We start from the raw sequence: 26,403 nt of genomic DNA, 5'->3' as shown, positions 1-26,403 counted from the left end.
GGTGCCCTGGGACACAAACACACAGGCGTTATAGCGTCCTCTGTGAAGACTCCCCGTCCGGCGTTAGGGTCTTACCTCACCTTGTCTCGCTGTCCCGTAAAGACTCTCTGAACTTGAAGACCACCTCGGTACAACTGTGTGTGGCTCCAGTGGTCAAGCCCTTATATATCCACCATGAGGAGTTGAGGGCTATCTGTGTAGGTGTTTAATTATCTCCCATCGGCCAATCAGAGCACAGAAGGGCGCCCATCAGCCAATCAGCGCCCGTCCCATGGCTCTGGCGCACTGATAATGTCTGAAGATCGACTGTGACGTCACTCCACTAAACTCCCGCTCTGATATCTGCACGGGCTCTGGGTGAACACTCTGAGAGATCCGTGTTTTCCTGCCATCCGGAGCTGTGGGATGCTGTGGCCATCTGCTGGTCAGAGAGGAGCACTACCACAACACTGAGTTAGTGAATCTGAGTTAGACAGGGATCATAAGCTGTAATATAACCCTTTACTGTGAGCTTTCATTAGTGTCCATCAGTCGAGGGCCAGTGGGGACAGCACTGGGACAGCCTGTGTTGCTCTGGGAGTGGCAGCAAGAGGAACACAAGACGGGAATGAAACAATCTTTTATATGTGTGATTAAATATATATATAAGTAACAATACATTCAACTAATATTACAGTCACCATGACATTAAGGGTTAGTTCACCCAAAATTGAAAATTCTGTCATTAATGACTTACCCTCATGTGGTTGGACACCCGTAAGACCTCCGTTCATCTTCAGACACAAAATGAAGATATTTTAGTGTAAATCTGATGCTCTGAAAGGCCTCCATTGGCTCAATGCACGGTTCACTCTCAAGACCATTAAAAGGTACTAAAGACGTCATTACAATCCATCTCACTACAGTGCAGGTTCTACAATAACTTTATAAAGCGGCGAGAATAGTTTTTGTGCGTAAAAAAAACCTAAATAACGACTTATATAGTGATGACCGATTTCAAAACAATGCATCATGAAGCTTCGAAGCGTTATGAATCAGTGAGTCGATTCATGATTCGGATAGTGTGTCAAACCGCCAAACTGCTGAAATCACGTGACTTTGGCGATCCAAACCACTGAATCGACTCACTGACTCATAACGCTTCGAAGCTTCATGATGCAGTGTTTTGAAATCGTCATCACTATATAAGTCGTTATTTAGGGTTTTTTTGCGCACAAAAACTATTCTCGCCGGGTAAACTATTCTGTCTTATGGGTGTCGAACGACATGAGGGTAAGTAATTAATGACAGGATTTTCATTTTTGGGTGAACTAACCCTTTAAATTGGAGAATTCTTTTATTTAATGGAATCTTGCAGTGTTTATTATAATGCTTTATCGGCGCACCTCTTGAATGAGGATAACTTCCTCTTGCAGTGGCTCTGTTCTTCTCTGATGACCCGCCGCTGAGTGTGTGTGAGCGGCCGGCGTTCTGGTGGTCACAGTGTTATTGTGTTATTTTAGCAAACAGTTAGCTTTGTGTGTTCAGTTCACAGCATTGAGTAAACTTTACGGTTTTAGACAGCAAGGAATAAATGTCAAAGGTCATTGGCCCATTTCATTACCATTTACAGTATTTCACAATTGCTAAAACACATTTCTTGAAACCTTCACCCATATTCTAAAAACGTTAAACACAAAACCCAGTCTTTAAACTACATTCACAAAACCCCTGACTCTTCTGGCAAAATCAAACAATACTTTCAGAACATAAACCCAGCCAGTCAATATATGAACACTCATTAGACACTACATCAGAAAACTGAGAACACAGCGTCCAGGGCATGTAGTTACAGAGAATTTTTTTTTTTATTGCATATAGAAAGTAATTTTTCCATAAATAGTAAATAATTCACAACTCAGTACAGCAAATACTGCAAGTAATACAGTATTGAATTTCTGTATTTTCAGCATAAAAATAAAGTAAGGCCAAAGAACAAAGACACCTCTAAATGAAAAGCGTATTACACAAAATATTGTGCAATTGCAAAATCAAAGTCAACGAGAGCCTCATTCTGCCTCAGCATCCCGTCTCCGTGCTGGTCCGGCCTGAGGACTTCGTTCAAAATAACCATCCCGAAGACCCCCAGAAATGTAAGGAGATGGTCAGTGTTATATGGCCCCAGGGTTGCGTGACCCCATGGCTTATGGCTCCACACCACGCTGGCCAGGGACTTCCACAATGGTCCAGCCTCTCCTTCTCCTCTTCGCCAGATTGAACCCTGCTTCATCTACAAAAATACATTCATGGGGCCTTTCCATGGAATCCATTCGCCATCTATATGTAAAAGAGATAGATAAATAGTTTTGCAAGAGTTACAGAAAGACAGCACTCCTGATTTACATACACTAGTGCAGTTCCAGTAACAGTATAGGACAATAACTGTAGGCTACAAACCTGTACTGTGAGCATCAGTGCTGAAAGTGCACACTTACTGATATCATAGACCTTTGACCCTTTCTGAACTGAACTCAAAGGCTACTCTGTACACTTGCTTCATGCTTACCCTGTTGCGATGGGGGACACGGGAAATGGTAGAAAGGCTGACACCTTCAAAGTTAGGGTTAGGGTTAGGGTTAGGGTTAGGTAAACTTCAAAGTTTACATTGTCTTCTACAAGTCTTTGCTGTATTTCACGCAGTCGGATGCCATTGTTTTGACGGATCATACAGGCCCGGTTCCCGAATCAGACCGCTGAGGTGCTCCAGCAGGGCCTGAAATTCACTTTTTGACCACCTGTCAGAGATGTTCACAAGTGTTTCATCTGGAGTCCGAGTCAAGTCTGGAGTCTTGTGTCACGAGTCCGAGTCGAGTCTCAAGTCATTTTATGCCTTACAAAAACAAAAAATCATATTCAAAAATCCTTTTTTTTTTGTGGACAAAATATATGACCTTTCTATCATCTGTTTTGTTTGTAATAAAGGTCCTAATATGTAAGGGATACATCCAGCCTGTTACGTTATAATTCATTATAAATGTAAAATAAAAAGACAATTGTCCTGGCAACAAGACGAGTAGTCATTTTCAATACAGTTGCAGAATGGACACAAGATGGCGCCAGTCACGTTTGTTATACAGCGTTGTTAATGACGACAGACATATCAGAAAATATCAAACCTCCGAACGTTTCTATAGTTGTTGCTACTCAATAGAAAACTGTACGCATGCTGATTATGATATGCGCTTTAAGTAATAAACGGATTAACATCTTTCTATCTCTCTCTCGTAGACACACATTAGAGAAAAGCTGCCAAAAGATTGATAAAAGTAAATCGTAGTGCTAGGTTTAAAGGTTGTTAAAATAGTTTTCCACACATTCTTTGCATCCAGCCGATCAGGCTAGATCTGACGCGGTAAATCATCCAAATGTGAGAACATATGGCACATGAATCTTGTCATGGTTCATGGGACTCTTGACGTGCTCAATACACGGACATCTGTAATCAAATCTATGACAAGGGTCCGCTCTACCACGTCACCTACATGTGAAGCAGATATTATAACATTCAAATAAAGCTTACGTTTTCATGTACAATAAGACTTGATTTGTTTGTCTTTTTTGTCGAGTTGAGTCAAGTCTCTGCCACTGTGACTTTTTACCAGCCACTTTATTTTCTCCTCGACATTAAGCCTGTTCACGTGCTTGTCCGAATTTGTGTGTGTGTGTGTGTTGTAAATATCATTTATTCTGAAGAAATATTCTGAACAGTGTTTAATCAGCTTTGACATATTTAAATCTGCAAATCTTTGATATTTTACCTTTTATAAAGGGCATTTTTCCCCCATAATCATATTTACCCTTAATTGTCCCTTTGGCTCCAGCTGACCCCACTGGACTTTTCCTCCATTTTTAGAAAGTGTTCCCTTCATCTCAGGGCCATGAGACTCGGTGACTTTTCCTAAACAATCCATCTAAACATGCACAACAAATCTGGGCTTGATTTGGTTGTTCTAAAGGTGTGTAAAAAAAATGTACCGTTTAAGTCCCTCAGGGTCAGATTGACCCCACATTGAAAATGAATGGGAAAGTGTAAAAAAAACATTTTTTTTTCACTTTTTTTGTCAATTTTTTTTTACTAAATACAGTATAAATCAACGGGATTGATGTCCCGTGTCACAGACAGTCACACTGACTGAGATATAGTTTACACAAACGCAGTCAGTGAAGAGCCTCATCATCTTTCCGGCCGCATCCTCTCGAACTGCCCAATGAATCCTCAGTTCTCATTGGCCGGTGTGGCAGGTGGATTGACAGTGTTAGCCGCCAATTGCAAAATTCACCCGCATTTGGTGCGTGGTTGGGTGTTCATTTCAGGCCCTGAGCTCTAGTAAAGTGCAGATAGGCTAAGCACCACAGCAGTGTAGAGCGAGACATTTATGATCTTTTTTTTTTACAAGTAATTTACCAATAATTGGAATTTCAAAAATATTTTGCTACAGATTGTCTTTTAATCTATTAGTCTGCCTTTACATTGCTTTAACCCTATGGGGTTCTTACCAAGTACCAATAAAGTCACCAAGTTTCTGACCATTCCGATGAAGCTACGATTTTTAAAAAAAATTTTATAAAACACAAGATCCACTATAGTGGTAAAATGTGAGGCCTAGGCTTGACTCTAAAATGAAATACAGCTTTAATAAAAATTATTATATTCAATGGGAAAAAATGGGTCATAATTATTGCAGAAACATTAATTATAAATCATAAAATCATCTCAAAACACCAAAAAAGAAAAGAAAAGAAAAAATATTATTGAACAAAAATATTTTTCATTGATTTTACTCAAATCTTTTTATCTTAATCCACCCTCCGGGTCATTTTACCCGAAACCCCTGAGTGTGACCCATAGATGAAGAGCCCCAGAGGGTTAAAGCGTTACTGGTACTTTACAGTTTTTCTCAATTGTTTCCACATATTTTCTGAAAGCATGCCTCATACTCTCAGAGTTCTACACACAAATCAAAAACACACACACACACACACACACACACACACACACACACACACACACACACACACACACACACACACACACACACACACCATCATATGAACAGACATTTATATGAAGCAGTGTAACACTGATGAGCTCAGAGTAAAACACTTCTTCTCCATCATCATGACTCGGGTGTTTTTCTGGCTCAGTGTTACTCTGACAGTACACACATAAGTGTGTTGCACAATATGTGAGAATATTTTTTAATACTCAGCAGAACACACAAATACACGGTAACAGATATATGTTATTTTACCCACAAAAACAATGTACACAGTGTACACCCCAACCAACACAAAGTTCAACAACAGAAGAATTTTATTGTTGACACTTTGAGACAATTAAAAGACATGAATAGACAAACAATGGGATTTTTGGGTAATAATACTTTATTAATGGGTAATAATATTTTCATAAGAATATCCAGACTTAAAACTGTGCATGTTGTCAGAGAAATTCTCTAAAAGATAATGTAGGAGGATATCTCTGTCTCGTTTATATTTAGATGGCTCTTCTGAAGCGTTGCAGCGTGTGATTGGCCGTCGGTCCTCTTAGCAATAATAGTTTTACTCAATGAATGTTAAAGAGACTTTAGCCTCTAAAGCGAGCCAAGATCGCTGCGATCTCTAAAATGATGTTGCTTTGTCAGTTTATCGCCATCTCACAAAGCTCCGTTATAAAAATGAAGTTGTCGACAGTAAATCTCTTACTTACATCGTGTGTTGAGTTTGTTAATGAGAGGTTTGGCAGAAACTGGCGTTTTCTATCCCAGGTGCCCGAATGTGATCTGAAATGACTATTCTTGCTCTTGCTCTTCGTTGTCCTTGTACTCTTCCTCCTCTTCCTCCTCTTCCTCTCATTGTGGTATCAGCACTGGACCTGTGTGCTCTGAACTGCCTCATATTCTACACAACTGATCTGATCACATCTTTAGACACACGTGTGAACTATTTTGAGTTGTGTGTAAATGATGACAGCTGTGTTGTAGTTGTGTTTAACTTTTGCCACATGTACCATTTCAACACAGTGCAAAATGTGCTTTATTGAGTATGAATGTGTTTAGAGATTTGCAAACAGTGTCTGAACTACCTGAACTTGTTTAAGGTTTTGCCTGCAAAGTGACTGATTGGACAAATGTGTTTAGGCTGAGCTCTGGGTTCAGAGAATGGGTTAAGTGTTACTGTAAACCAGTCACATCTATTAGCGAGTCTAACGCTCGCACTGTCGAGTCCTGGTACTGCAACATTAGCCAATCACACCCAAATACAGCGTGTGTGTGTGTGTGTGTGTGTGTGTGTGTGTGTGTGTGTGTGTGTGTGTGTGTGTGTGTTCGCTGGATCTTCTGCGACGGCAGAGGGCGCTGCAGGGATCGAGAACGCGCACCGGACACGCTCTCGGGGCTCGATTACTTCCGCCTTCAGAGCTGGAGAGGAAAACAAATCGAGCTGTATCATCATCATCATCATCGCGCTGTGCGGAGAGTGTCCTGATCTGTCGCAAACATGGTGAGAAACGCTCGCGTTCTGCTCTTAAACGCGCCGCGGTGTTCTGGGCGCAGTGTGTGTGTAGAGATGGAGTAAGGCTGCGCGAGGACGGGGTTTGAGTGGCGCGGTGCGCGTGAGCGTGAGTAAGCGGAATGAGCGCGAGCGCGAGGATGATGAGGCAGATTCGCGCTTTATGAACAAACAATAACAACACACGGGCTTATAAAGTGCCTTAGTGAGTGTGTGTGTTTAACAGCGTGTGTGTGTGTGTTTAATGAGTTTAACAGCGTGTGTGTGTGTGTGTGTGTGTTTGAGGAGTTTAATCGAGTCTGTGTGTGATCGAGGCCGCGCTTTCGCTTTCACTCCCACACACACACACACACACACACTGAAGTTTATAAACCTCTTTAATCCTCCACACCGGCTCATCAAACATCACTAAAGCTCGTGTTATTATCAGTGACGGGTTAAACTCAGACTCATTCATGGATATATCACAATAATGTCTCTCTGAAAACACTTAAGACTTTATTATGTTGAAATATGCCCTTATTACTGAAATAATGTACTTTAAGATAATATACTGAATTAATGTTTATGGATAAATGCTTGTTAATTGCAATTCACTGATAATGTATCAGTTAAAGTTGATATTAAATGCGATTATCTGTATTTCAGGACGTCTTGTACTGTAGTTTCACACTCGAGTTGTCTTTACTGTACAGTGAACACACGAGCACGAGTGTGTGTGTGTGTGTGTGTGTGTGTGTGTGTGTGTGTGTGTGTGTGTGCTGTGATTGACAGGTCATGAGCACGTGTGTGTGTGTGTGTGTGTGTGTGTGTGTCTGTGCTGTGATTGACAGGTCATGAGTGTGACCTGTAGGGTCAGTGAGTGTTGAGATGTGCAGATTGACGGCTGTGCTGTGATTGACAGGTCATGAGCACGTGTGTGTGTGTGTGTGTGTGTGTGTGTGTGTGTGTGTGTGTGTGTGTCTGTGCTGTGATTGACAGCTCATGAGTGTGACCTGTAGGGTCAGTGAGTGTTGAGATGTGCAGATTGACGGCTGTGCTGTGATTGACAGTTCGTCTGTTCTGTGATGATCGACTCATGATGTCTGTTCTGTGATGATCGACTCATGATGTCTGTTCTGTGATGATCGACTCATGATGTCTGTTCTGTGATGATCGACTCATGATGTCTGTTCTGTGATGATCGACTCATGATGTCTGTTCTGTGATGATCGACTCATGATGTCTGTTCTGTGATGATCGACTCATGATGTCTGTTCTGTGATGATCGACTCATGATGTCTGTTCTGTGATGATCGACTCATGATGTCTGTTCTGTGATGATCGACTCATGATGTCTGTTCTGTGATGATCGACTCATGATGTCTGTTCTGTGATGATCGACTCATGATGTCTGTTCTGTGATGATCGACTCATGATGTCTGTTCTGTGATGATCGACTCATGATGTCTGTTCTGTGATGATCGACTCATGATGTCTGTTCTGTGATGATCGACTCATGATGTCTGTTCTGTGATGATTGACTCATGATGTCTGTTCTGTGATGATCGACTCATGATGTCTGTTCTGTGATGATCGACTCATGATGTCTGTTCTGTGATGATTGTAGGGCTGTAACGATTTGACCAAAAATAAAAACCTCGATTAATTGAACATTTGACCTCGATTACGATTAATGAACGATTATTTAGCTTCTTTCTTTTTTGCCCTCACAAGTTTTTTGAGTAAGTTCCTGATAAGGTTTGTTCTGTAAATATTTTCTACTATTAAAGGTGGATTTTTTTTTTCTAATATGAGAGTGCATTTCTGTGTGATTTTAAAACACTTGAAGGAAACGCTTCACTTTCAGCAGTGATTGTCTATGGGGCAGATTTCTGCTTGTACATCAGATACATCAGCACAGTAGGCCACATTACATTCATCTGAGTGCATTAATGAGAGAGAGATAGTGTGTGCATTACTCAAACCGTCTCTATTCATTATGAAGCTGTGGTTTGTACAGCAAAGGTATTAAAATAACGGTTGAGTTTCTGTTACTTTAGTGACTTTACTTTAGTCACAGGACAGCGTTGATCCTGCGTTTCTGCGCTCTTCTGCGCGCGATCTTCACGTGATGTGCGAGCTTCTGTCTGAGTGTTCGTTTGTCACAATAAATCAGGCATTAGTTCAACATAACACACATCTGATGGCCGAAACTCGCTTTAATGTTCAAACTGGCAGGGCTTAAACACCTACAAATGACAAAGCTGAGTGAGGACGCAGGTGAAAGATCTGCCTTCAGGGCGCGCACTGTCGCGTTTAAACGCATTTACTTGACAAACTTTACGAGCACGAAAGTGAAAGCGGCTTCGGGGCTTGCGCGCGCCGTCTCTCTGTGTGTGTGTGTGTGTGTGTGTGTGTGTGTGTGTGTGTGTGTGTGTGTGTGTGTGTGTGTGTGTGTGTGTGTGTGTGTGTTAGGGCTGTGCAATTAATCGAATTTCGATTTCGATTTCGATTTTGCCTCCCAACGATCACCAAAATAGTACAATCGAGAAAAAACGATTATTTTGTCTTGCGTTCTGAATGAAACGCGCACGCGCTCATCCGCCCCTCCCGAAGCCACAAATCTCTCTCAGTTTGTGAGTCTCGTGTGCATATCATCCGCTGGAATTTAAAAACTCGGCGCGAGTAAAGATGGCAGAAGGAGGGCAGTTACAGCAGCGTTTGGGGAGCAAAAAAGGCAAAACCAACTCCGTTGTCTGGGAACAGTTTGGCTTTGAGGAATCAGACGACGAGCAGAAACATGCTACGTGCAAGATTTGCTACATGTAGTGGCTGCGACGCAAGGGAACATCACGAATTTGTTTAACCACTTGAAAATTAAACACAGAGTGACCTATGACAATCTAATAAAGAAACAAAAACTGACGAGAGCAGGGGTGCCGTGTAAACGTCCTTTTCCCCCTCATATTTCTCAAATAATTCTCTCTTTGTAAACGTTGTTCAATGCATGCGAGTGCTGCCGTATGTTTGAATATGACCAGTCGTTTTCACCGTCATCACCCGGGTTTAGTGCCAGAAGACGCGAATGAGAAGCCGCGCGCGCTGTGAGAAAATGTGTCTCTGTGCCCTCATCCGAGAGCGCGCACACGTCTCTCAGCACGCAAATATTGAGTTCTCTTTCAAGTCTTGCTCTTGAACGGACAAACTCACACAAAACGTATGTCAACATGTCCATCTTGATGAGTATCCTAGCAGACATAGTCTGTATATGCCTTAAGTGAACTTTATACAGTCGATAAAGACGACGCATATCCGATCCGGATTGAATAGCTTTTGTAAGTTTAATAGGATTCATCTTTAATTTATGCACTCAAATATGCAATGTTATTTTACATTTGATACATTTCTGTACCTGAAAACTAATGTTAGACATACCTGAAAAGCATATCTAGCCGAACCATATTGTTGATCTTATTTATTTGTGATTATCATTTTTACGTGAATACTTTTATACTTTGATTTGAATATATGTTATATTATTTATTTTAATAGTTCAAAAAGTACAACAAATGTTACAATTTCAATTGAATTGTTGAAAGGTGTATTTTTAATAAATACAACACATTCCCAAAGTCATGTGAAATAATCGTGTTACATAATCGTGATTTCAATATTGACCAAAATAATCGTGATTATGATTTTTTCCATAATCGAGCAGCCCTAGTGTGTGTGTGTGAGAGAGTAACTCTCTCTGTGTGTGTGTGTGTGTGTGTGTGTGTGTGTGTGTGTGTGTGTGTGTGTGTGTGTGAGAGAGAGTAACTCTCTCTGTGTGTGTGTGTGTGTGTGTGTGTGTGAGAGAGTAACTCTCTCTGTGTGTGTGTGTGTGTGTGTGTGAGTAACTCTCTCTGTGTGTGTGTGTGTGTGTGTGAGTAACTCTCTGTGTGTGTGTGTGTGTGTGTGTGTGTGTGTGTGTGTGTGTGTGTGTGTGTGTGAGAGTAACTCTCTGTGTGTGTGTGTGTGTGTGTGTGTGTGTGTGTGTGTGTGTGTGTGAGTAACTCTCTGTGTGTGTGTGTGTGTGTGTGAGTAACTCTCTGTGTGTGTGTGTGTGTGTGTGAGTAACTCTCTCTGTGTGTGTGAGTAACTCTCTCTGTGTGTGTGTGTGTGAGTAACTCTGTGTATGTGTGTGTGTGTGTGTGTGTGTGTGTGTGTGTGAGTAACTCTCTCTCTGTGTGTGTGTGTGTGAGTAACTCTGTGTGTGTGTGTGTGTGTGTGTGTGTGTGTGTGTGTGTGTGTGTGTGTGTGAGTAACTCTCTCTGTGTGTGTGTGTGTGAGTAACTCTCTGTGTGTGTGTGTGTGTGTGTGTGTGTGAGTAACTCTGTGTGTGTGTGTGTGTGTGTGTGTGTGTGTGAGTAACTCTCTCTGTGTGTGTGTGTGTGAGTAACTCTCTGTGTGTGTGTGAGTAACTCTCTCTGTGTGTGTGTGTGTGTGTGTGTGTGTGTGTGTGAGTAACTCTCTCTGTGTGTGTGTGTGTGTGTGTGTGTGTGTGTGAGTAACTCTCTCTGTGTGTGTGTGTGTGTGTGTGAGTAACTCTCTCTGTGTGTGTGTGTGTGAGTAACTCTGTGTGTGTGTGTGTGTGTGTGTGTGTGTGTGTGTGTGTGTGTGTGTGTGTGTGTGTGTGTGAGAGTAACTCTCTGTGTGTGTGTGTGTGTGTGTGTGTGTGTGTGTGAGTAACTCTCTGTGTGTGTGTGTGTGTGTGTGAGTAACTCTCTGTGTGTGTGTGTGTGTGTGTGTGTGTGTGTGAGTAACTCTCTGTGTGTGTGTGTGTGTGTGTGTGTGTGTGTGTGTGTGTGTGAGTAACTCTCTGTGTGTGTGTGTGTGTGTGTGTGTGTGTGTGTGTGAGTAACTCTCTCTGTGTGTGTGTGTGTGTGTGTGTGTGTGTGTGAGTAACTCTGTGTGTGTGTGTGTGTGTGTGTGTGTGTGTGTGTGAGTAACTCTCTCTGTGTGTGTGTGTGTGTGTGAGTAACTCTCTCTGTGTGTGTGTGTGTGAGTAACTCTGTGTGTGTGTGTGTGTGTGTGTGTGTGTGTGTGTGTGTGTGTGTGAGAGTAACTCTCTGTGTGTGTGTGTGTGTGTGTGTGTGTGTGTGAGTAACTCTCTGTGTGTGTGTGTGTGTGTGTGTGTGTGTGTGAGTAACTCTCTGTGTGTGTGTGTGTGTGTGTGTGTGTGTGTGTGTGTGAGTAACTCTCTGTGTGTGTGTGTGTGTGTGTGTGTGTGTGTGTGTGAGTAACTCTCTGTGTGTGTGTGTGTGTGTGTGTGTGTGTGTGTGTGTGTGTGTGTGAGTAACTCTCTCTGTGTGTGTGTGTGTGTGTGTGTGTGTGTGTGAGTAACTCTGTGTGTGTGTGTGTGTGTGTGTGTGTGTGTGTGTGTGTGTGTGTGTGTGAGTAACTCTCTCTGTGTGTGTGTAACTCTCTCTGTGTGTGTGTGTGTGTGTGTGTGTGTGTGTGTGTGTGTGTGTGTGTGTGTGTGTGTGTGTGTGAGTAACTCTCTCTGTGTGTGTGTGTGTGAGTAACTCTCTGTGTGTGTGTGTGTGTGTGTGTGTGTGTGAGTAACTCTGTGTGTGTGTGTGTGTGTGTGTGTGTGTGTGTGTGAGTAACTCTCTGTGTGTGTGTGAGTAACTCTCTCTGTGTGTGTGTGTGTGTGTGTGTGTGTGTGTGTGTGTGAGTAACTCTCTCTGTGTGTGTGTGTGTGTGTGTGTGTGTGTGTGAGTAACTCTCTCTGTGTGTGTGTGTGTGTGTGTGAGTAACTCTCTCTGTGTGTGTGTGTGTGAGTAACTCTGTGTGTGTGTGTGTGTGTGTGTGTGTGTGTGTGTGTGTGTGTGTGTGTGAGAGTAACTCTCTGTGTGTGTGTGTGTGTGTGTGTGTGTGTGAGTAACTCTCTGTGTGTGTGTGTGTGTGTGTGTGTGTGTGAGTAACTCTCTGTGTGTGTGTGTGTGTGTGTGTGTGTGTGAGTAACTCTCTGTGTGTGTGTGTGTGTGTGTGTGTGTGTGTGTGTGTGAGAGTAACTCTCTGTGTGTGTGTGTGTGTGTGTGTGTGTGTGTGTGTGAGTAACTCTCTCTGTGTGTGTGTGTGTGTGTGTGTGTGTGTGTGAGTAACTCTGTGTGTGTGTGTGTGTGTGTGTGTGTGTGTGTGTGTGTGTGTGAGTAACTCTCTCTGTGTGTGTGTAACTCTCTCTGTGTGTGTGTGTGTGTGTGTGTGTGTGTGTGTGTGTGTGAGTAACTCTGTGTGTGTGTGTGTGTGTGTGTGTGTGTGTGTGTGTGTGTGTGTGTGTGTGAGTAACTCTCTGTGTGTCTGCAAACTGCACTTGATGTGACTGACGGGGCGGAGTCACGTGAAAACCGAAATAACCGACATGGGGAAAATACGTCGGTTAGAGGTTCTGAATGTCAGTTTCGGTTATTTTCCGATTAATCGTACAGCCCTAGATGATCGACTCATGATGTCTGTTCTGTGCTGTGATCGACTCATGATGTCTCTTCTGTGCTGTGATCGACTCATGATGTCTCTTCTGTGTTCTCAGTTTCGTAACCAGTATGACAACGATGTGACCGTCTGGAGTCCTCAGGTGAGCCTTCAGTTCTGTCCCGCAGAAGAGTGTGTGTGTGTGTGTTTGATCTGTGTATGTGTGTGTGTGTGTGTGTGTGTGTTTGATCTCTGTGTGTGTGTGTGTCCAGGGCCGCATCCATCAGATCGAGTACGCTATGGAGGCAGTGAAGCAGGGCTCAGCCACAGTCGGCCTGAAGTCTCACTCTCACGCTGTGCTGGTGGCACTCAAGGTACGGCTCTAACCCTGTGTAAACCCTGTGTAAACCCTGTGTCCTCCCCTGTGTAAACCCTGTGCCCTCCCCTGTGTAAACCCTGTGCCCTCCCCTGTGTAAACCCTGTGCCCTCCCCTGTGTAAACCCTGTGCCCTCCCCTGTGTGAACCCTGTGCCCTCCCCTGTGTAAACCCTGTGTAAACCCTGTGTCCTCCCCTGTGTAAACCCTGTGTCCTCCCCTGTGTAAACCCTGTGTCCTCCCCTGTTTAAACCCTGTGTTAACCCTGTGTCCTCCCCTGTGTAAACCCTGTGTCCTCCCCTGTGTAAACCCTGTGTCCTCCCCTGTGTAAACCCTGTGTCCTCCCCTGTGTAAACCCTGTGCCCTCCCCTGTGTAAACCCTGTGCCCTCCCCTGTGTGAACCCTGTGCCCTCCCCTGTGTAAACCCTGTGTAAACCCTGTGTCCTCCCCTGTGTAAACCCTGTGTCCTCCCCTGTGTAAACCCTGTGTCCTCCCCTGTTTAAACCCTGTGTTAACCCTGTGTCCTCCCCTGTGTAAACCCTGTGTCCTCCCCTGTGTAAACCCTGTGTCCTCCCCTGTGTAAACCCTGTGTAAACCCTGTGTAAACCCTGTGTCCTCCCCTGTGTAAACCCTGTGTAAACCCTGTGTCCTCCCCTGTGTAAACCCTGTGTAAACCCTGTGTCCTCCCCTGTGTAAACCCTGTGTTAACCCTGTGTCCTCCCCTGTGTCCTCCCCTGTGTAAACCCTGTGTCCTCCCCTGTGTAAACCCTGTGTCCTCCCCTGTGTAAACCCTGTGTCCTCCCCTGTGTAAACCCTGTGTCCTCCCCTGTGTAAACCCTGTGCCCTCCCCTGTGTAAACCCTGTGCCCTCCCCTGTGTAAACCCTGTGCCCTCCCCTGTGTAAACCCTGTGCCCTCCCCTGTGTAAACCCTGTGCCCTCCCCTGTGTAAACCCTGTGCCCTCCCCTGTGTAAACCCTGTGCCCTCCCCTGTGTAAACCCTGTGCCCTCCCCTGTGTAAACCCTGTGCCCTCCCCTGTGTAAACCCTGTGCCCTCCCCTGTGTAAACCCTGTGCCCTCCCCTGTGTAAACCCTGTGCCCTCCCCTGTGTAAACCCTGTGCCCTCCCCTGTGTAAACCCTGTGCCCTCCCCTGTGTAAACCCTGTGCCCTCCCCTGTGTAAACCCTGTGCCCTCCCCTGTGTAAACCCTGTGCCCTCCCCTGTGTAAACCCTGTGCCCTCCCCTGTGTAAACCCTGTGCCCTCCCCTGTGTAAACCCTGTGCCCTCCCCTGTGTAAACCCTGTGCCCTCCCCTGTGTAAACCCTGTGCCCTCCCCTGTGTAAGCCCTGTGCCCTCCCCTGTGTAAGCCCTGTGCCCTCCCCTGTGTAAGCCCTGTGCCCTCCCCTGTGTAAGCCCTGTGCCCTCCCCTGTGTAAACCCTGTGCCCTCCCCTGTGTAAACCCTGTCCTCCCCTGTGTAAACCCTGTCCTCCCCTGTGTAAACCCTGTCCTCCCCTGTGTAAACCCTGTGCCCTCCCCTGTGTAAACCCTGTGCCCTCCCCTGTGTAAACCCTGTGCCCTCCCCTGTGTAAACCCTGTGCCCTCCCCTGTGTAAACCCTCTGCCCTCCCCTGTGTAAACCCTGTGCCCTCCCCTGTGTAAGCCCTGTGCCCTCCCCTGTGTAAACCCTGTGCCCTCCCCTGTGTAAACCCTGTGCCCTCCCCTGTGTAAACCCTGTGCCCTCCCCTGTGTAAGCCCTGTGCCCTCCCCTGTGTAAGCCCTGTGCCCTCCCCTGTGTAAGCCCTGTGCCCTCCCCTGTGTAAACCCTGTGCCCTCCCCTGTGTAAACCCTGTGCCCTCCCCTGTGTAAACCCTGTGCCCTCCCCTGTGTAAACCCTGTGCCCTCCCCTGTGTAAACCCTGTGCCCTCCCCTGTGTAAGCCCTGTGCCCTCCCCTGTGTAAGCCCTGTGCCCTCCCCTGTGTAAGCCCTGTGCCCTCCCCTGTGTAAGCCCTGTGCCCTCCCCTGTGTAAGCCCTGTGCCCTCCCCTGTGTAAGCCCTGTGCCCTCCCCTGTGTAAGCCCTGTGCCCTCCCCTGTGTAAGCCCTGTGCCCTCCCCTGTGTAAGCCCTGTGCCCTCCCCTGTGTAAGCCCTGTGCCCTCCCCTGTGTAAGCCCTGTGCCCTCCCCTGTGTAAGCCCTGTGCCCTCCCCTGTGTAAGCCCTGTGCCCTCCCCTGTGTAAGCCCTGTGCCCTCCCCTGTGTAAACCCTGTGCCCTCCCCTGTGTAAACCCTGTGCCCTCCCCTGTGTAAACCCTGTGCCCTCCCCTGTGTAAACCCTGTGCCCTCCCCTGTGTAAACCCTGTGCCCTCCCCTGTGTAAACCCTGTGCCCTCCCCTGTGTAAACCCTGTGCCCTCCCCTGTGTAAACCCTGTGCCCTCCCCTGTGTAAACCCTGTGCCCTCCCCTGTGTAAACCCTGTGCCCTCCCCTGTGTAAACCCTGTGCCCTCCCCTGTGTAAACCCTGTGCCCTCCCCTGTGTAAACCCTGTGCCCTCCCCTGTGTAAGCCCTGTGCCCTCCCCTGTGTAAGCCCTGTGCCCTCCCCTGTGCCCTCCCCTGTGTAAACCCTGTGCCCTCCCCTGTGTAAGCCCTGTGCCCTCCCCTGTGTAAGCCCTGTGCCCTCCCCTGTGTAAGCCCTGTGCCCTCCCCTGTGTAAGCCCTGTGCCCTCCCCTGTGTAAGCCCTGTGCCCTCCCCTGTGTAAGCCCTGTGCCCTCCCCTGTGTAAGCCCTGTGCCCTCCCCTGTGTAAACCCTGTGCCCTCCCCTGTGTAAACCCTGTGCCCTCCCCTGTGTAAACCCTGTGCCCTCCCCTGTGTAAACCCTGTGTCCTCCCCTGTGTAAACCCTGTGCCCTCCCCTGTGTAAACCCTGTGCCCTCCCCTGTGTAAACCCTGTGCCCTCCCCTGTGTAAACCCTGTGCCCTCCCCTGTGTAAACCCTGTGCCCTCCCCTGTGTAAACCCTGTGCCCTCCCCTGTGTAAACCCTGTGCCCTCCCCTGTGTAAACCCTGTGCCCTCCCCTGTGTAAACCCTGTGCCCTCCCCTGTGTAAACCCTGTGCCCTCCCCTGTGTAAACCCTGTGCCCTCCCCTGTGTAAACCCTGTGCCCTCCCCTGTGTAAACCCTGTGCCCTCCCCTGTGTAAACCCTGTGCCCTCCCCTGTGTAAACCCTGTGTCCTCCCCTGTGTAAACCCTGTGCCCTCCCCTGTGTAAACCCTGTGCCCTCCCCTGTGTAAACCCTGTGCCCTCCCCTGTGTAAACCCTGTGCCCTCCCCTGTGTAAACCCTGTGCCCTCCCCTGTGTAAACCCTGTGCCCTCCCCTGTGTAAACCCTGTGCCCTCCCCTGTGTAAACCCTGTGCCCTCCCCTGTGTAAACCCTGTGCCCTCCCCTGTGTAAACCCTGTGCCCTCCCCTGTGTAAACCCTGTGCCCTCCCCTGTGTAAACCCTGTGTAAACCCTGTGTCTGCTTTCAGAGGGCTCAGTCTGAGCTGGCCGCCCACCAGAAGAAGATCCTGCATGTGGACAGTCATGTGGGCATTTCCATCGCTGGACTGACGGCGGACGCCAGGCTGCTGTGGTAAGGCCACGCCTCTGATGATGATGTCACAGCTCAAACAGGAAGAGCAGCAGAAACAGCACAGCCTCTGAGATCTGACCGCTCTCTGCTGTATTTCTGCTGCGCCACCTGTTGTGCTTCACTCGGGATGCTAATGTGCATTCACAAATATAAACCATTAGCATATACAGGTGCAGGTCATATAATTAGAATATCATCAAAAAGTTGATTTATTTCACTAATTCCATTCAAAAAGTGAAACTTGTATATTATATTACACTGATATATTTCAAATGTTTATTTCTTTTAATTTTGATGATTATTACTGACAACTGAGGAAAATCCCAAATTCAGTATCTCAGAAAATGAGAATATTGTGAAAAGGTTGAATATTGAAGACACTCTAATCAGCTGATGAACTCACACCTGCAAAGGCCTTTAAATGGTCTCTCAGTCTAGTTCTGTAGGCCACACAATCATGGGGAAGAAGCTGACCTGACAGCTGTCCAAAAGACGACCTTTGACCCCTTGCACACGGAGGGCAAGACACAAAAGGTCATTGTAAAAGAGGCTGGCTGTTCTCAGAGCTCTGTGTCCAAGCACATTAATAGAGAGGCGAAGGGAAGGAAAAGATGTGCTAGAAAAAAGTGTACGAGCAATAGGGATAACCGCACCCTGGAGAGGATTGAGAAACAAAACCCATTTAAAAATGTGATTCACAAAGAGTGGACTGGAGCTGGAGTCAGTGCTTCAAGAACCACTACACACAGACGTGTGCAAGACATGGGTTTCAGCTGTCGCACTCTTGACCAACAGACAGCGTCAGAAGCGTCTCGCCTGGGCTAAAGACAGACAGCGTCAGAAGCGTCTCGTCTGGGCTAAAGACAGACAGCGTCAGAAGCGTCTCGCCTGGGCTAAAGACAGACAGCGTCAGAAGCGTCTCGCCTGGGCTAAAGACAGACAGCATCAGAAGCGTCTCGCCTGGGCTAAAGACAGACAGCGTCAGAAGCGTCTCGCCTGGGCTAAAGACAGACAGCGTCAGAAGCGTCTCGCCTGGGCTAAAGACAGACAGCGTCAGAAGCGTCTCGCCTGGGCTAAAGACAGACAGCGTCAGAAGCGTCTCGCCTGGGCTAAAGACAGACAGCGTCAGAAGCGTCTCGCCTGGGCTAAAGACAGACAGCGTCAGAAGCGTCTCGCCTGGGCTAAAGACAGACAGCGTCAGAAGCGTCTCGCCTGGGCTAAAGACAGACAGCGTCAGAAGCGTCTCGTCTGGGCTAAAGACAGACAGCGTCAGAAGCGTCTCGCCTGGGCTAAAGACAGACAGCGTCAGAAGCGTCTCGCCTGGGCTAAAGACAGACAGCGTCAGAAGCGTCTCGCCTGGGCTAAAGACAGACAGCGTCAGAAGCGTCTCGCCTGGGCTAAAGACAGACAGCGTCAGAAGCGTCTCGCCTGGGCTAAAGACAGACAGCGTCAGAAGCGTCTCGCCTGGGCTAAAGACAGACAGCGTCAGAAGCGTCTCGCCTGGGCTAAAGACAGACAGCGTCAGAAGCGTCTCGCCTGGGCTAAAGACAGACAGCGTCAGAAGCGTCTCGCCTGGGCTAAAGACAGACCGCGTCAGAAGCGTCTCGCCTGGGCTAAAGACAGACAGCGTCAGAAGCGTCTCGCCTGGGCTAAAGACAGACAGCGTCAGAAGCGTCTCACCTGGGCTAAAGACAGACAGCGTCAGAAGCGTCTCGCCTGGGCTAAAGACAGACAGCGTCAGAAGCGTCTCGCCTGGGCTAAAGACAGACAGCGTCAGAAGCGTCTCGCCTGGGCTAAAGACAGACAGCGTCAGAAGCGTCTCGCCTGGGCTAAAGACAGACAGCGTCAGAAGCGTCTCGCCTGGGCTAAAGACAGACAGCGTCAGAAGCGTCTCGCCTGGGCTAAAGACAGACAGCGTCAGAAGCGTCTCGCCTGGGCTAAAGACAGACAGCGTCAGAAGCGTCTCGCCTGGGCTAAAGACAGACAGCGTCAGAAGCGTCTCGCCTGGGCTAAAGACAGACAGCGTCAGAAGCGTCTCGTCTGGGCTAAAGACAGACAGCGTCAGAAGCGTCTCGCCTGGGCTAAAGACAGACAGCGTCAGAAGCGTCTCGCCTGGGCTAAAGACAGACAGCGTCAGAAGCGTCTCGCCTGGGCTAAAGACAGACAGCGTCAGAAGCGTCTCGCCTGGGCTAAAGACAGACAGCGTCAGAAGCGTCTCGCCTGGGCTAAAGACAGACAGCGTCAGAAGCGTCTCGCCTGGGCTAAAGACAGACAGCGTCAGAAGCGTCTCGCCTGGGCTAAAGACAGACAGCGTCAGAAGCGTCTCGCCTGGGCTAAAGACAGACAGCGTCAGAAGCGTCTCGCCTGGGCTAAAGACAGACAGCGTCAGAAGCGTCTCGCCTGGGCTAAAGACAGACAGCGTCAGAAGCGTCTCGCCTGGGCTAAAGACAGACAGCGTCAGAAGCGTCTCGCCTGGGCTAAAGACAGACAGCGTCAGAAGCGTCTCACCTGGGCTAAAGACAGACAGCGTCAGAAGCGTCTCACCTGGGCTAAAGACAGACAGCGTCAGAAGCGTCTCGCCTGGGCTAAAGACAGACAGCGTCAGAAGCGTCTCGCCTGGGCTAAAGACAGACAGCGTCAGAAGCGTCTCGCCTGGGCTAAAGACAGACAGCGTCAGAAGCGTCTCGCCTGGGCTAAAGACAGACAGCGTCAGAAGCGTCTCGCCTGGGCTAAAGACAGACAGCGTCAGAAGCGTCTCGCCTGGGCTAAAGACAGACAGCGTCAGAAGCGTCTCGCCTGGGCTAAAGACAGACAGCGTCAGAAGCGTCTCGCCTGGGCTGAAGACAGACAGCGTCAGAAGCGTCTCACCTGGGCTAAAGACAGACAGCGTCAGAAGCGTCTCGCCTGGGCTAAAGACAGACAGCGTCAGAAGCGTCTCGCCTGGGCTAAAGACAGACAGCGTCAGAAGCGTCTCGCCTGGGCTAAAGACAGACAGCGTCAGAAGCGTCTCGCCTGGGCTAAAGACAGACAGCGTCAGAAGCGTCTCACCTGGGCTAAAGACAGACAGGACTGGGCTAAAGACAGACAGGACTGGACTCAGTGCTCCAGAGTTATGTTCTCTGATGAAGTCAATCAGGGTCCAGAGTCTGGAGGAAGAGAGGAGAGACACACAATCCACACTGCTGGAGCTCCAGTGTAAAGTTTCCACAGTCAGTGATGGTTTGGGGTGCCATGTCATGCGCTGGTATTGGTCCACTGTGTTTTCAGAGGTCAGAGGTCAACATGCTCATACTCTTCAGCTGGCCAAGATTTCTAAAAACCCTTTCTTTGTATTGGTCTTAAGTAATATTCTAATTTTCTGAGATACTGAATTTGGGATTTTCCTTAGTTGTCAGTTATAATCATCAAAATTAAAAGAAATAAACATTTGAAATATATCAGTCTGTGTGAAATGAATGAATATAACACACAAGTTTCACTTTTTGAATGGAATTAGTGAAATAAATCCACTTTTTGATGATATTCTAATTATATATGACCAGCACCTGTATGTTCTCTCACACACACACACACACACACACACACACACACACACACACACACACACACACACACACACACACACACACACACACACTCTCCAGTGTAGATCAGCTGTTCTCTGTGTGGCTATAGTAAAGTGTAATTTATTCCTGTTATCAAAGCTGATTGTATCATCATTACTCCAGTCTTCAGTGTCACATGATCCTTAACTGATCGTTCTCATATGAGGATCTGCTCTCTCTCTCTGTGTGTGTGTGTGTGTGTGTGTGTGTAGTAACTTCATGCGGCAGGAGTGTCTGGACTCCAGGTTCGTCTTCGACAGGCCTCTTCCTGTGTCCAGACTGGTGACCCTCATCGGGAGCAGTATCCTTTCACGTGCGCGTGTGCACGTGTGTCTGTGTGTGTGTGTGTGGAGATCCGCCGTGTGTGTGTGTGTGGAGATCCTGTGTGTGTGTGGAGATCCGCCGTGTGTGTGTGTGTGTGGAGATCCTGTGTGTGTGTGGAGATCCGCCGTGTGTGTGTGTGTGTGTGTGGAGATCCGCCGTGTGTGTGTGTGTGTGTGGAGATCCGCCGTGTGTGTGTGTGTGTGTGGAGATCCGCCGTGTGTGTGTGTGTGTGTGGAGATCCTGTGTGTGTGTGGAGATCCGCCGTGTGTGTGTGTGTGTGTGTGTGTGGAGATCCGCCGTGTGTGTCCTGAACGCCGCTGTCAGAAACGCAGATCCCCACGCAGCGCTACGGCAGACGGCCTTATGGAGTCGGGTTGCTCATCGCAGGATATGACGTGAGTACAGAGAGTGTGTGTGTGTGTGTGTGTGTGTGTGTGTGTGTCTGATCTCTGTGTGTGTGTGTGTCCTGCAGGACATGGGGCCGCACATCTTCCAGACCTGCCCCTCCGCCAACTACTTCGACTGTAAGGCCATGTCGATCGGCGCACGCTCACAGTCGGCCCGCACTTACCTGGAGCGCCACATGGACGGCTTCCTGGACTGTACGTCACACACACACACACACACACACACACACACACACACTTACCTGGAGCGCCACATGGACGGCTTCCTGGACTGTACGTCACACACACACACACACACACACACACACACACACACACACTTACCTGGAGCGCCACATGGACGGCTTCCTGGACTGTACGTCACACACACACACACACACACACACACTTACCTGGAGCGCCACATGGACGGCTTCCTGGACTGTACGTCACACACACACACACACACACACACACAGTCTCACACTTACCTGGAGCGCCACATGGACGGCTTCCTGGACTGTACGTCACACACACACACACACACACACACACAGTCTCACACTTACCTGGAGCGCCACATGGACGGCTTCCTGGACTGTACGTCACACACACACACACACACACACACTCACACACTTACCTGGAGCGCCACATGGACGGCTTCCTGGACTGTACGTCACACACACACACACACACACACAGTCTCACACTTACCTGGAGCGCCACATGGACGGCTTCCTGGACTGTACGTCACACACACACACACACACACACACACAGTCTCACACTTACCTGGAGCGCCACATGGACGGCTTCCTGGACTGTACGTCACACACACACACACACACACACACTCACACACTTACCTGGAGCGCCACATGGACGGCTTCCTGGACTGTACGTCACACACACACACACACACACACACAGTCTCACACTTACCTGGAGCGCCACATGGACGGCTTCCTGGACTGTACGTCACACACACACACACACACACACACACACACACACTCTCACACTTACCTGGAGCGCCACATGGACGGCTTCCTGGACTGTACGTCACACACACACACACACACACACACACACACTCTCACACTTACCTGGAGCGCCACATGGACGGCTTCCTGGACTGTACGTCACACACTCACACACACACTCACACACTTACCTGGAGCGCCACATGGACGGCTTCCTGGACTGTACGTCACACACACACACACACACACACACACACACACCTGTGTCCTGAGTGCTGTATGAGTGTGTGTTGTGTCTGTCTCAGGTAACCTGAATGATCTGGTGCAGCACGGCCTGCGTGCGCTGAGAGAGACTCTTCCTGCCGAACAGGACCTGACCACTAAGGTTAGACACTTCCTCTCCGCTCGCCCTCATTACAACACACACACACACACACACACACACACTAACCGCTGCCCTCATTACTGCCACACACACCACTAGGGATGCAACGATATCAAAATCTCACGGTACAATATTTATTGCGATATTGTGGAAAAGCTCACGGAATTGTTAAATAGCTCACGATAATGTTTGTGATGATAATAGCGAAAAAATACTGACTTTTGCCTGTCAACAGGCAATTTATTGTTGTATTTATGGATCCATGACAACATAAAACGCTGATCACAGTGCTTTTAAAGGGCAAGTTGTAGTCAGGAACATCAGTATTCTGTAGAGTAATATTTGGTTGCATAACTGATTCTTCTGTGCAATGTTCAAGTTAAGAAGCAACTAGAACAATTGTAAACAATAGGGAATTCCCTTTAAGTGCAAACAAAGATCAAGTTAAGTCAGGTTTAAATGTGCAAGGCAAATAAAAGCAGCCTTTTAAAACTGGTATTTAGGAACATAACTTAAACTTAAATAAAATAGTCAATCAAAAAGCCTTTTAAAAAAACACTGACCTATCATCTACAAGCCCAAATCAGAAAAAGTTGTGACAGTATGGAAAACGCACACAAAAAAAAGAAGTGATTTCTAAATTTACTTTGACTTGTATTTCATTGCAGACAATATGAACACAAAATATTTCATGTTTTGTCTGGTCAACTTCATGTCATTTGTAAATATGTATCCTTTCCTGTCATTCAGAACTGCAACACATTTCAAAAAAAGTTGGGACAGTAAAGCATTTACCACTTTGTAATGTTGCCATTCCTTTTCACAACACTTAAAAGACGTTTAGGGACTGAAGACACCAAGTGATGAAGTGTTTCAGGTGTAATTTTGTCCCATTCTTCCTGCAAACAAGTCTTAAGGTGGGCAACAGTTCGGGGTCTTCGTTGTCCACATTCTCTATTCTCTACAGGTCGGGACTGAGGCAGGCCAGTCAAGAACCCGAACCCTCTTCCTCCACAGCCAGGACTGCAGAATGTGTGCAGAATGTGCTTTTGCATTGTCTTGTTGAAATATGCATGGACGTCCCTGGAAAAGATGTCTTCTTGAAGGCAGCATATTATGCTCCAAAATCTCTATGTACTTTTCAGCATTAATGGAGCCTTCACAGAAGTGCAAGTTACCTTTGCCAAGGGCACTGACACAACCCCATACCATGACAGACCCTGGCTTCTGGACTTGTTGCTGGTAACAGTCTGGATGATCCTTTTCTTCTTTGGTCCGGAGCACACAGCGTCCATTCCTCCCAAAAAATACCTCAAATACTGCTTCATCTGAGCACAGTACACGTTTCCACTGTGTGATGGTCCATCCCAGATGCCTCTGAGCCCAGAGAAGTCGACGGCGCTTCTGGACACTGTTAACATAGGGCTTCCTTTTGGCACAGTACAGTTTGAACTGGCATTTGTGGATGTAACTACGTATTGTGGTACTTGACAAAGGTTTGCCAAAGTCGTCCTGAGCCCATGTGGTGATATGGCTTCTAGATGATGACGATTCTTGATGCAGTGCCGCCTGAGGGATCGGAGATCACGGTTGTTCAGCTTAGGCTTGCGCCCTTGTCCTTTAAGCACTGAAATTCCTCCAGATTCCTTGAATCTTTTAATTTTGTTATGCACTGTTGAATGTGAAATATCCAAATCTCTTCCTATCTTTCTTTGAGGAACATTGTTTTTAAACATTTCAATAATTTTCTCACGTATTTGTTGGCAAACTGGCGATCCTCGGCCCATCTTTGCTCCTAAAGGATTAGACCTTTCTTGGATGCTGCTTTTGTACCAAATCATAATTACAATCACCTGTTGACATCACCTGTTTCAAATCACATCATTATTTAACCATTTTACCTCATTACTAGCCCTAAACTGCTCCTGTCCCAACTTTTGTTGAAATGTGTTGCAGGTCTGAATGACAGGAAAGGATGCATATTTACAATATTCACGTCAAAGTAAATTTAGAAATCACTTTTTTCTTTTTTTTTTCTTTTTCCATACTGTCCCAACTTTTTCTGATTTGTGGTTGTAGCTTATGTTCACGTTTTTCATCAGAAAGATCAAAAGATCTACATTGCAAGGGAGAAGAAAAAAAAACAGTAACAAAAATCCTTAAACAGTCTGGCAAAAAGCCTTCTGAAAAACACTGAACTATCCTTTAGCTAATGTTCAAGTTTTTCTTTAGAAAGATTAAAAGATCTACATTGCAAGGGAGAAGAAGAGACCTCTGGGCATCAATATCTCCTGCTGTTGAGAATCCCCTTTCTCTGGGCACAGAGGTAGCAGGTATACACAGGTAGGTCTTTGCTAATGAAGACAGAATAGGATCCGCTCTGCATTGTCTCTCCACCACTTAAGCAGACAGAGAAACTAATGCTTCTATGCAGTAAGAGTCAAGTTCTGCCTGAATTCCAGCTGTGACTTGATGACTGCTAAAAGAAGAGCAAAGGAGGTCCTCAAGGGCATGCTTCATAAGAGGAGGCTCAAGCTCTGGAAGATCTGCTGATGTGGGCTCTGGGTCCTGGTTCATTAATGATAAAAAGACATTATATCAGCATTTTGTTATATTTTATTGTATTTCTCTCAATTTTCTCTATGGCACAGCGTTAACATTTTTTACCTGTTGTTGCATCTGTGATGCTTTGAACTTTATTCTTTCAAAGACGTCCTCTCTCTCTCTCTCCACTGCCGAGATGTTGCCAGGTCCGAAAGCACTGCTCTCCTGCTGTGTGTGTGTGTGTGTGTGTGTGTGTGTGTGTGTGTGTGTGTGTGTGTGTGTGTGTGTGTGTGCTCTCCTGCATGATAGTCCATTGTCTGTCCACCACCTTCTCTCCTTCTGCGTTTTTTGACACGGCGAAACCGAAATGTTTCGAGACATCTGATTTAAAAGCTGCAGGGGCTGGCACAATCTCAACTTCGGTTTTGTTGTTTTCATCCTTACAAGTATTGCTGTCGGCCATGCTGGCTTGCGGTGAGCTTGTGTGGGCAGCGTGCAATCCCATTGGCTTAACAACGGTTGTTGTGACGACGCAGCGCAAAGGATCATGGTCTATGTAGTTAACAGTGATTTGTTTCGCTGGACTGTGTTTATTCCTCTTGCTTTTTGACGGACACCTGTCCTTTTAATATTGTAACCCAACCACGATGATATCGAGACACGTTTACCACCGCGATAGTGCGATATCGTTACATCCCTACACACCACACACACACACACACACACTAACCGCTGCTCTCCTGCAGAACGTGTCCATCGGCATTGTGGGTAAGGAGATGGAGTTCACCATCTACGACGACGACGAGGTGTCGCGGTTCCTGGAGGGCCTGGAGGAGCGGCCGCAGAGACGGGTGAGTGTGTGTGTGTGTGTGTGTGTGTGTGTGTGTGTAGCGCTGAGGGTTCTCCAGTGGCTGACTCTCTCTCTATGTGTGTGTGTGTCTCTCTCTCTCTCTCTCTTTCAGGTGGCCCAGCCAGCGGACGAGGCGGCTCCAGCGGTGCCAGATGAGCCCATGGAGCACTAACACACACTTCTGCTGTCCGGCTCACACACATTACACATGAAACCTTCGTTTTCTATCTGAGTGTCAGTAATAAAGCTGTTCTGTTTCCTCCAGCCTGTGTTTGAGTCATTGAGTCTGTCAAGTCAGCTTTGTTTATAGTGCTTTTAACAGTGCAGATTGTTTCAAAGCAGC

General features: G+C 47.3%; 1 protein-coding gene across 1 annotated transcript; it reads left to right on the top strand.

Annotated features, from left to right (window-relative positions):
* The first annotated feature begins 6,381 nt into the window (after positions 1-6,381).
* psma1 (proteasome 20S subunit alpha 1) lies at positions 6,382-26,324 on the top strand. Its single transcript, XM_079810387.1, has 10 exons — positions 6,382-6,540; positions 13,106-13,150; positions 13,260-13,361; positions 16,877-16,980; positions 20,798-20,886; positions 21,234-21,304; positions 21,382-21,511; positions 22,587-22,666; positions 25,957-26,061; positions 26,173-26,324. The coding sequence occupies exons 1-10, from the start codon at positions 6,538-6,540 to the stop codon at positions 26,230-26,232; spliced, it is 789 nt and encodes a 262-aa protein (XP_079666513.1). The 5' UTR covers positions 6,382-6,537; the 3' UTR covers positions 26,233-26,324.
* Positions 26,325-26,403: the final 79 nt, after the last annotated feature.

The sequence above is a fragment of the Gobio gobio genome, assembly GCF_949357685.1.
Source record: "Gobio gobio genome assembly, chromosome: 25".
NCBI classification, from domain to species: domain Eukaryota; kingdom Metazoa; phylum Chordata; class Actinopteri; order Cypriniformes; family Gobionidae; genus Gobio; species Gobio gobio.
This window is presented reverse-complemented; position numbering and strand designations above follow the sequence as displayed.

Coding starts and splice junctions, on each gene's coding strand:
- psma1 (XM_079810387.1), top strand. Junction 20,887..21,233: donor GGTGACCCTCATCGGGAGCA/GTATCCTTTCAC, acceptor CGCCGCTGTCAG/AAACGCAGATCCCCACGCAG. Junction 22,667..25,956: donor AACAGGACCTGACCACTAAG/GTTAGACACTTC, acceptor GCTCTCCTGCAG/AACGTGTCCATCGGCATTGT.